General features: G+C 32.7%; 1 protein-coding gene across 1 annotated transcript in view; it reads left to right on the forward strand.

Moving 5' to 3' along the window:
* The first annotated feature begins 10,774 nt into the window (after positions 1-10,774).
* The window catches only part of LOC106465388 (putative ammonium transporter 3), a 26,301-nt gene continuing 25,012 nt past the window's right edge, over positions 10,775-12,063 (forward strand). The window contains exon 1 of the mRNA XM_022393282.1: positions 10,775-11,105. Within this exon, the coding sequence (XP_022248990.1) occupies positions 10,967-11,105 (139 nt within the window). The 5' untranslated portion in view covers positions 10,775-10,966. The remainder of the gene's footprint in view (positions 11,106-12,063) is intronic.

Consider the following 12,063-nt stretch of genomic DNA (forward strand, 5'->3'; position numbering starts at 1 on the left):
TGGTGTTTTGATAGAAAGAGACAAGATAATGGTAGTAATACCTACTACAATTAGCAGCCAGTGGGTGACTTTATGTGGGAATGTGTGACATATCGTCTACTGGTTGGTGTTTTGATAGAAAGAGACAAGATAATGGTAGTAATACCTACTACAATTAGCAGTCAGTGGGTGACTTTATGTGGTGATGTGTGACATATCGTCTACTGGTTGGTGTTTTGGCACTGAAGTTTCTATGAGCAGAGAAAATCTCATTTGGAAAGTTGATTTGTGTATTCTGCTCCGTAAAAATACACACGTAATTAAACTTCTTTACTTCATGTGTCCGTCACGTTTCTCATCAGTAATAACAAAACGAAAGATAGAGAAAATAGGTGTTTGTAACAGTCGGAATTGTGGATGGTGTTCTTAATGTTTGACGAATCAGAAGACATAACGTAGATTAGTAACCAACCTGAGAACACAGTGAAAAATACCCAAGCTTTCCTATGTCTGCATAATTCAAGGGTTGTCTAGACAGTTGGTTGACGAGTTTAAGCTAATAACGTTTTTAAGAGTTTTGTTACAATTTGTGAAAATTGATTTCATATAATTTATTTAAATTATCAGTATCAGTTAGAGAAGTTTTATTAAAATTTCCAGTTTATACAATTCTTGGACAACCTCCAGAGTATGCAAAGTTAACTTCTGGTTTCTTCCTGTAAATGTTCTCTTCACAGTTATCTTTTCTGTTTCATCACTCAACTACCGCGCATTCCACTAATTCTTGGTGATTTTATTGTTTACTTGCAAAATAAATGCTAAATGTTGCAATTTCACCAGACTAAGATAACCTGGTGGAACAACAACTAGAGGTTAGGCTGATCAACGTATCTATGCTAAAAACGGAACTAAGTACAACTATTGAATTTATTCAAACTTTAGTACCAGACGTTAGGTTTACTGGCTAGGAGATGTGAATTAATATGAGAGGTATACGCTATTCTGCTTTTTCTTTATAAAACTCCAGTCACTGCAAAATAATCGCTAACTTTTCGTTATTTTTGTACAGTAATCCAATGTTAAAACCAGTCAGTTTGAAAGAATTATGTCTACACTTCGTACAATTGTGTTCCCATATAGTGCTTCTCAAAATTATATAAGTTGTTTAGTTAATATGTTGAAATTACTAATTTATCAATTATTGGAAACGATTACCGACAGCTAAGGCATACTAGAGACAATTTAAGGAAACAAAACATCTAAGTAAAAAAACTCTCCAAAATGACAAATACTGGACTTAATCACAGTATAAGAATGCTATTCCAGTTCCTGTCATTCTCTTGGAACTAATCCTTTGGTCATGGATGCTATCGATCGAGTACAATCGGATTGTACCTACTTACCTACCATTATTACAATTTGCTGTAACAAACTTTTACGAAGGATAGAGAAGTAACATCTTAGACCATATATCTTAACAAACATTCTAACGACCCTGTAATGCACATATACTTCGACTTCCAATATCACGTTCAAACATATAAAAAGCATAAAATTTATTGGAGTTCCACCTAAGGATTTGAATGGTATGTGATCAATGGGATTGCAGTAATTATAGTTTCTTCTGCCATCTTTTCTCATGAAAACAGCCGTTGACTTCGAGGTATGGCTGGAAGCTTATGAACATCCTATTCTTGTTTATTTTCCTTTTTAGCAGTACCAGAGAATATACTTAACCTCACCCAAATGACTTTATGAGTCAAAGGTTATTTATTTTATGACCTTAGCCTATACATTCTGACTGACGACAATGTTTCAGTTGGTTTGGAAGTACATTGTTGTTCAAAACGCCCTACTGTGCGAGTTTTGTTGTTTCCAAGGGTTAAAATGTTATTTGGCTATACATCGTTTAATAAGAAATATACATTCTCAGGAACGGCTCTGACGATTTCCTCCGGTCGTAAATCTAACCGTGACAGCATTTCACTGTTGAATTAAAAGCTTGTCATGAACCAAATACATAAAGATGTCACTTGTGGCTCGAATCTAGGGTGACACGCAAATCGATGGTATCAAATGCGACTAACTCTATAGTATAGCACAAAGTAAATTACGAATTTCATACTGATACATTTGTTTTTAGCAAAATTTAAGGCTGCTCGTTACTCTTTCATGCTAATATCAACAAATTTATAGGTTACATGTTGTGTTCATATGCCTGTTTTACCAATAAATGTAATGTTGACTACAGTAAGCAAAAAATTCTGTATTTTAAACTAGAACGCTAATTTATACTGTTTTCAATTCCTATCATTCTGTAAAAATCAAACAAAACAAAAAAAAACTTGTTTCTTGTGGTCACTGTTTTCACGTTTTGCCAACAAAAGAGTGCTCAGTCAAACAATTTCTGTTCATTGAATGTTAAACGTTATTTTTGTAGATTTTTCAATCAATGAACAATTTTTATTGGTATTAAGAAGAAACATCTAGACTGTTTAAGGTACGTTTTTAAAAAATTAAAAATTGTTTATTTTAGACAAAAAAGACAGAAACGGTTAAAAGCATAAATTAAAAAAACACACATTTGCTAGTGATCATAAGGTACGTTCACATAGTCAAGATCATGTTTTATAACTTCCCATAAGCAGTATTTTGATAAAAAGAAGGGTCGATGTTTATATAATAGCAGTGTACAATCATAAGATACAGGTAACTCTTACCTAAACCTATTTCTGAAGTAATTTAAAATATAATTATTTCAAGTTGAGGGATCACAATGGTTATCCGATTTACGAGTAATTTGTTATTCATGAAATTATATTGATATTACATGTTTCTACTATTTAAAACACGACAGGCTGATTTCGAAAGCTCGACTAGATAACACGAGTTTGTTTACGACAACGTTCCAGATGCGGACAAACTTTACAAATAATTTGTAATTCAACAGCTTTTAAAGGCCGCTTTCTCTATCCCTCCCCACTCACACTCGTTCACGTACTGTTTTTTTTCGCAAAACGTTATCACAAGGTACAAGACAAATTTCTTAACGGAAAAGCTGTGCTATTTAAAGAGGGTGCTTCTCCAAAACATAATTTCCACAAAGAAGAACACCTACTTTTGTGATGCACAGATGGGCAAAGCCGAAAAATCAATTTTAGTTTATTCTAGAGCAACTGAAAAACAACGTTCAATGAAAGTAATGTAGCATTTATTACGATATTTTAAATACGACAAGAAACATTAATTTCTATTATACCTTTGACAGAACTTATTGTGTTTATTACTATTTCTAGATTATGTAGAATACTAGCTTAAAAGCCGTCAAAAATGACGAGAAACCACTAGAAACCAAAATTATTCCGTGTAAAATTGGCAATATACAAAAGAAATAAATATAAAATTTCCTTTCCAAAGGCTTAACAAACATTTTTCGTAATAATCCCTATGCATAGATTTGCGCTAATTTTTGACTTATTTTTCACGGGCGTTGATAAGGTGCGAATGCCCTTTCATGTTTTCGATCAAGGAAGTCGACCCGACTTTCAGATCCTACCTAGCTTGACGTCACACACACAACGCCATGCCTCATCTGGTTCTGGAAACTCTCTCCTTGACAGGCTTTTATATAGCAAAAAGTGCCGAAATTTAAGAGCTATTTACGCCTATGTTAGCGATTAAATTCAACTAAAGTGGGAATAAGCAATCAAAAGAGGAAGTATTATAGAAGAAAAAATGGATTTGGACTCTTGTAACTCACGAAATTTGGAGAAATCGAGCGTAACCGACCGACACTTGGCTTTTACACATATTGAGCAGCGTATAGCCCGTCAAAAATGACAGGACAAGTACTACCACCCCATCCCTTTATTTAAATTAATAAATTTTGCGATGTTAAACTTGACCAACTAAGAGACAGAAAAGTGCAGTCGAGCCAGTCAAACGTCGCTAAATTCATTTGTGAGACAATCAAACTTAAGATCATTCATGAAATGAACTCGTGGCGTATTCATAGAATATTTATTGGTAAAAATCAGCTAAATTAACAACATCTAATTTATAGAAAAGCTTGTGGATTTTGATAATATTACGTCCAACAATGATTTTTATGTCATGTTGTTTAGCAACAAAAGTATAACCTAATATTGTTATTAGTCTATGTACTGAAAGTATAAAATGAAATGTATAGACAACAAACTCGAAAAATATTTCTTGACTTCTTAATTTAGAGTGTCTGTTGATTAAAGAGGTTTTTATTTTTTTAAGACGTTGGTGATATAACAGAAAATAAGTTTAAAAGTGAATCACTATTTTCACTTTCTTGATAAATTGTATGCACTTGGCTCTAGGCTAGGTGATCCCACACTACACTTATTAGGTTTTATGGCTCCCCACGTCAACAGTCCCCTTTCACCCCCGCCACTAAAATCGTAATGGGCAGACAGTAATCGAACTATTCTATCTGAATAAATGCATTTTGGCTTTTATGACTCCTCCTATTTCGAGAAATCAAGCGTGACGTGACACACACTGGCTTTGATATAGGTTAAATTCTATGAGAAATAGCGAATGCAGTTCTTTGCAATGTAATTCTTTCTGTTCACGATAGCTTCTTTAAGAAATCCGAGAGTTGCTTACAAGAAACCAAGTAACATAAGTGCACTACATATATATATTCAGTCTAGTTAGATGGAGACAACACATTAAACAAAGCTTGACGGAGAACAAATTAGTTAATAAATGACTGAGAAAAGCAACATGAAATTATCAAATTTAGTAAACCTACTAAACATTTATGTGGGAATACATTGTATAGTTAGATAGATAATACAAAAATATAATGCTTACTTTTTGTATTATGAGACTTGGAATTTCATTGCTCATAATTTCAATATCGTACTTACTAAACTTTTTATGCAAGTAATACTGTAGCACAATTAAAGAAGGATAGTCAGTCTAAGTCAGTTACAGGTCACTGGACTTTCATTTATATTCTTAGGTGTTCCTGAAAATAAAGACTGAATTTCACCAGTTTTATCAGATAACCATGAATTACACACACACACACACACAGACACAAAAAAGATATTTCAGGAGAGTTATTTCTAGACAGGAACCGTCTGAAGGTCAACCATTCGTAAACTAGGCCTGCTATAACGTCTCCATAAAGTTTCAAAAGTTGTGTTTTGAATTTTTGACTTTCTTTAATGGTGAGTTTATTTTATGCGTTGGAACGAAATGTTTCTGTACAATATTTTGTATGTTCATTTCAGATATTGTTATATTTTTTCCATGCATTCGAACATATATATATATATATTGCAGTTTCTGTAACATTCTTGATAGTCTGATTTCTTTTATACAAGAAGTTAAGAGTGAGAGTATAGAAAAATGCATAATAATACGTCAACCACATTATATCTGTCGTATCTATTGCCAATGTGGTCTTTCGCCCAATAGTAGGCATTATTAGGCCAACTGTGATACAATGGATACAGCAGTGTTCAAATTATATAAACAACAACTGTTTTGGTGTGAACTAGATTAAGTTGGTGAAGAATAAGTTTTATCAATTTTATTTGATTTATTTACAAATTAGGAAGAGAGTAAGGATTAATAACTTGTTATTTCCCCGAAATAAGGCCGAAGGCCGCCTGAAGAGGTCACCCGTTTTAACCACTCACTTCACGATACCGTAGTGTTTTGTCTGTCTGTCAGTCAGTAAACACTAAAATGACGTCATATAAGGGACGCTTAACGTTACAATTTGTACTGTCGTAACGTCAGTAAAACGTGCGCATGCCATGAATCAAGAGCATGGCACAAAAGCAAAAAATAAAAATGTTTATTACTCTTAATTTTGGTTTTATTTATCCTTGAAACAGAACACTTTCGGGGACCCTGCGGAAGTACATCTGGTTATATATTAACTGTTAACGCCTATTATTCATATATACTTTAAATAACTTTACTCTCAATTCAGAAGAACTGGTAAACCAACAAGCTAGTCCTATTGCTTCTGGAGTTGGGTCAAGCAGACACAGAGTCAACGCAAGAAAAAACCCAACAACATTGTTTGTTTTAGGAATTAGGCGCAAAGCTACTCCAGGGATATCTGAGCTAGCCGTCCCTAATTTTGAAGTGATAGACTAGAGTGAAGGCAGCTAGTCAACACTACTACCGTCTTGGAAAAGTGAGACTGACAGTCTCATTACAACGTTCTCACGGCTGAAAAGGCGAGCATGTTCGGTGACAGGATTCGAACTCGCGACCCGCAGATTGTGAGTCAAACGCCCTAGTCACCAGGCCAAGCTAGGCCTCAACAACATTAGTTATACTAAGACATTATGAGTGAAATAAAGAATAACAATATCTGGTCTTCCCAAACTTTACTGTTTACAGTTTCAACATAATATTTTTAACAGATATTGTTTTGTAGTTTAAACACCTAAGCTGATACTATGTATTTGATTATATATATCTCTAACTCCAGGTCGCTCAGTAACGCATAATGTTGCAAGACACTTTTAACTTCCTATTAGCAGTAATTGGTTAAAGCTGTCTGTAATGATGAAGGATCATTTTTCAACTGTGTTTTTTATATAAATAATAATTTATCCTAGTCACATCATTAACACATGAACTCAAGTAAGTGTGCTAGCTGCCAAAGGCCGGGTGCACTGTTCTCTCAAGGATTGGCGTTGTTTTTTTTAGCAATGCTGTTTTCTTATGACTAGTTTCGATAATAATGCCACCCATAGTATTTGCCAGTTGGGACTTTTCTTCTAAAACTACTTACCCTTACTCTTGATTTTAATTCACATGATTAATTTTCTGATGAAATGGGAAATATTTCAAACTGATTAATACAAGGTTTAAGGTTGTGTCGTACTTCTATGATTCTTTGCTGGACTACATTTCCAATCTATCAGAATTCCTCCCAGGCGAGAAAGAACGTCAACACCATTCCTGAGGTAATACCTTTGGGAATTTCATTTCTTTCGTTTAATACAACCTAAATTATGTTTTGCGCCTGGGAATATATATATGGTTTGTCATAGAGGAGATGTTCAAGCTCTTCTTTTACTTCCACATCCAATAACATCTCAAACATCACGTGCTGTATGTTTCTAGTAATAACAACCAACAAGCTGTGATCCTCTACTAAGTATTCCCGCGGTGACGTAGAGAGTCCAGAGGAATGTATAGATAACGTCTTTATTATCTGTATCGTCAGCTTTATATAATTTTGTTGTCATGAGAAATGGAAAAAAGAATGTTTAGTTACTTACTGGATGGAAAACTTCTTTAAATATATGATACACGATGCCTTTTTTCCTTTTTATCTACTTGAACTAAAGTTGAATAAAACTTTCAACTGCCTCCTTTATCAGGCAGAAGAAAAGCTGTGTAGACCCTTTAATTTTGTTCTTTATTGAACAGAATGAAAATTTAGTAAGACCTCTTATCTGGTTCTTTGTGAGACAAAATAAAAGTTGCTAACTTTTTAATCCGGCTCATTGTGAGAAAAAATATAAGTTATATAAAATCGTTAAATCTGGTTCTTTGTGAGATGAAACGAATGTTTTGTAGAACCTTTTAATTTGCTGGTTTATGAGGTAAGATGAAAGTTATGTAAAATTTTTAATTTGCTGGATTATTTAAAACATTCTTAATCTGCTGATTTGTGAGACAAAACGAGAGCTATGTAAAACTTTTTAATCTGTTGGGTTATGAGATAAAACGAAGATTATGTAAAACCTAATCTGCTGGGTTGTGAGATAAAACGAAAGCTATGTAAAACTTTTAGTCTGCTGATTTATGAGATAAAACGAAGATTATGTAAAATCTTTTAACCTGCTGATTTATGATATAAAATGCAAGTTATGTCTTAATGCTATTACAATTCAGATATGTTTTAAGCTGGCATTATTTCTGAGTTATGTAATTTCTTTCTTTTTTTGTATTTTCTTTACTGTGCTGTAAGAGACGACTTTTTAAAATTTTGTGTTTTACATGGATCTTCAACTAAACATATATTTCCCTGTTTAAATGTGTGGTTGACATCCGAAAATTATTATACGAGATTTTTGTGGCTGGCTAAATAAAAATAATTTTGCTGTTAAGTAAGAAAACAACAGTAAATTGTAAAAATTTTTAATATATCCTTAATAGGATGTAAACTCAAACAATAGCAATCTAAAGTTTTTAATAACATCCTGACTAGAATAGAAAGTCACTATATAGTAATTTAGTTTTTAATGTTATCCTGACTAGAATAGAAAGTCACTTTACAGTAATATAGTTTTTAATAACATCCCGACTAGAATGGAAAGTCAGTAGATAGTAATCTAAAGTTTTTAATAGCATCCTTACTAGAACAAAAAGTCTAATCTATAGTAATCTAAGGTTTTTAATAGCATCCTTACTAGAACAAAAAGTCAATCTATAGTAATCTAAGGTTTTTAATAGCATCCTTACTAGAACAAAAAGTCAATCTATAATAATCTAAGGTTTTTAATAGCATCCTTACTAGAATGGAAAGTGATTCTACAGTAATTTATATTCTAAAATTCTTGAGACAAAGAATAACCATCTTTTAAAATCTACTTGGATGGTGAATATCTCAAGCATATATAATAAAACGAGTCATGTGATGAGTAATTAAACGTGCCAGAAGTGAAAGAACGTTAATTTCATTCAAAAACAAATCTAGAAAAATAAACTTTTTTTTTCACTTGAATTCAAGAACTAGTTGAACTTCTTAATAAAAAAAACGTTAATTTCATCAAAACTTAACTGCGATAAATTAGGCATCTTTAGTTAATGTGAATTCAACAAATAACTATTTGAATCAATATCTAAATAATTTTTCGCTTGTTATTAAAATTCGTTTAAACACAAAGTTATTAGTAGGTGAAGCATGCGACCTTACAAGTTGTTTTCTGTTCATTACGAAACCAAAACTTTTTATGTTTGTGCACCAATTACAAGCAATACGTAACACATACTGTTACTAAATAGACGACAGAGTTTCAGTTAGTTAAATCCTCGTTTGGTTCAAAACGGATATAAGTAAACAACTTTTAAAAGCGAAAGAGGCTGATTTTCTTAGATTTTTTTCTTAACAAAACCACATTGACTGTCTGCATTGAATTGAACCTCGGATTTTAGTGTTGTAAGCCCTTAAACTTCCCACTGTCCTACCTGATGACAAAGAGGCTGATACAGTCGGCTACTTTTAACACTTATATAAGTATAAGGTTAGATGTTTGCAATTTTGAAAGTTAAGGAATTTTTCTGGCAAAAAATGAGGTCATTCAAGATATTACAGATAATTAACTGAAAGTCAACATTTTATAACCGTGAAAGTACGAAACTTGGTAAACATTTACATTCTATGCCTCAGATCTTGCTGTTGTTTTAAAATACAGCTACACAATGGGCTATGTGTGCTTTGGTCACCACAGCTCCGAATCTTAGGGTTGATCACACTGTAGAATATTTCTGTTATTCCACAGTGATGACCAACTCTAAGACCAGACAAATAACTCAGTTCAGGGATTGTACTTAGAATCAGTACGTGTATAAAATATGAAATCAAAATGGAGGATCGAGCGTCATATTTAAGCAACAATGAAGCAGTTTATTCAGCTAGCAATTAAAATAACTGAAAATACAACAGCGAACGAAATACAATAAAAACAAAATAAAACTGTTATTAATACCTCAAATGAAGAGTAAAGTTTAAAATAAAAAATCTCAGTAAACTCAAAATCAAATAGATGGACACAAATTCTAATAGCAAAAAAAAAAGGCATTCAAAGCAGCAAAACAAACAAATAAACAAACACTGGCTTTTAGAAATTGATCATAAATGTTATGGAATTATCGAGATTGAATCTCATACCATTAATTTATTGCTTGAAGATGTTCTATTTGTCGTACACAGCTTCAGGGAATGTTCATAAGTTATGACCACCCAAAAATAAAAAAAAAATTAAACACGTACACTAATAATTACAGATATGAATTTATCTGCAAATCCTTGAGCGAAAATTGTGTCCACAAAGGATGAGCCGAAACATACCGAAAGACTCTAAACTTAATCTATAATATATGAAAAACATTCATCTTCTGTATTCATCTAAAGCTTACAGGTAATTAGAAACTTTCTGTAGTAGTTTTATTCGTTTTTTTTTTACGAATAATACGTACCAAAAATACCTTTATTAATGTCCGTAGAGGATGAGTACAGTTGAATTCTTTCACTTGTTATTAAATACGTGAAACAACTTTTTTATACATCACACAAACAGTTATACTATATATTCAATTACAGGAGAGTTATGTATTATTTTACATTATACGTAGTTGTTATTTTTGTAATAATTATTATTTCACTAAATACATACATTGTAGTTTCACTTTATCGTTCACCACTTGTTAATTATTTATCGCTTCAGAAGCGATCATTAATATTATATCATTCGACTATTGGTTTCATATTTTTAACATTATGTAAAAGTTTCAGAATATCGTCAACAGAGAAAGGTATAACTGTAAACAATATGTGGGTGGCGAAACCAACACAGAGCTGTGGTAACCAATCTATATCCAGAGTTGCTGCGTAGCGTATCCTATCACTGCAAGCGCTTCAGACGTCACTAAACGAGCAAGCACATAATTCCTACGAGTAAACTTTTATCAGGCGTCTCAGAAGCAAATAAATATCTATTTAAGGAAGAAAATGCCTTGATAGAGAGCTTCAGTTAGGCAACCTACTTCTTGAAAACATGAAACATGGAAGCAACGCTGTTTTGATATATACTGTTAAAGAGTATAAAGTTAACAAACACAGAATGCTATCCATTTCAAAAATCACGTGTTAAGTTAGTAATGTAACAGTTTACTTCAAGAAGCTATTTTATAGATTGTTTCATAATATGAATAGTTGAATCAACTTTACTTGTTTTTATCGTACAGCATGACTATTAACACTACACAAACAGTGAGTAGCACGTATTTCGTGAGCCCTGTTACAATCCAAGACCCTATGTTTATCTCATGGGATGACGCAACGTGGATCATGACAAGCTCTTTCATCATCTTTACAATGCAGTCTGGTAAGTAAAGTACTTCTTTTCATTTCTTAAACAATGTTTCATTACAAAAGTCATGTTCAGTAAGAAACAATTATCTACTTCATAAATACTAACTGAGGATATTCGTTAAGGAAGCACAAACTGTATGAAGAACAATGTCTGATAATGTTTCCCTTAAACATCTAATAACCTCATTAGACTCCAATTACTTGCCCTGTTTTGTGAAAGGTAATAACTGATTCGTTTAACTGACTAAGTACTTATGTCTTTAAATTTAAAATCAAAAGTTTACAAAAAGTGGAAATGTGCCCATTATTAGGGTCTTTTTTTATTTCCAATTTCGGGCAAATATCCGAAAACACAACAGCTTATGTACACTTTGGATAATTTACAGTTACTACAAAAAATTACAGTAATCAAGCCAACCAAGTCGAGATGATAGATGCTTACCCACAAACACATACACAATAGAAGATCTGTATAGTAAGATGATAATCGTGATTAAATTGTTTTGTGAATTCATAATAAAATCAATCTTTACTAACAGACATTACTAAACATCTCATAATATTGATAGTTAAAAGGCAGACTAGAGCATCATTACACTTACTAATATACCTGAAAGGACACTAAAATCGTTTTAGAGTACAAAATCTGGATCATCCTTAAGCCAGTTTAATCGAATGTTAGTTTGTTTGTTCTCATGCATTATAAGTCCCCAGACATAACACTGAGGAACTTAATAGAAGAAAAGGCTTAATCTTTTAGCTGTGTGTGTGTGTAACTAATGTGAAAAATTCTTCCATAAAAAAGAAAAGCTAATGAGGTATAATCAAGTATCACTAAGCACGATAGTGTTTAGTATGTAGGGATGGCCCAATTCAATCTATTACAAATAACTGTCCGGCATGGCCAGGTGGATAAAGCCCTCGACTCGCAATCTGAGGGTCGCGGGTTCGAATCCCCGTCCCACCAAACA

The sequence above is a fragment of the Limulus polyphemus genome, unplaced genomic scaffold (genome assembly GCF_000517525.1).
Source record: "Limulus polyphemus unplaced genomic scaffold, Limulus_polyphemus-2.1.2 Scaffold1928, whole genome shotgun sequence".
Taxonomy (NCBI): domain Eukaryota; kingdom Metazoa; phylum Arthropoda; class Merostomata; order Xiphosura; family Limulidae; genus Limulus; species Limulus polyphemus.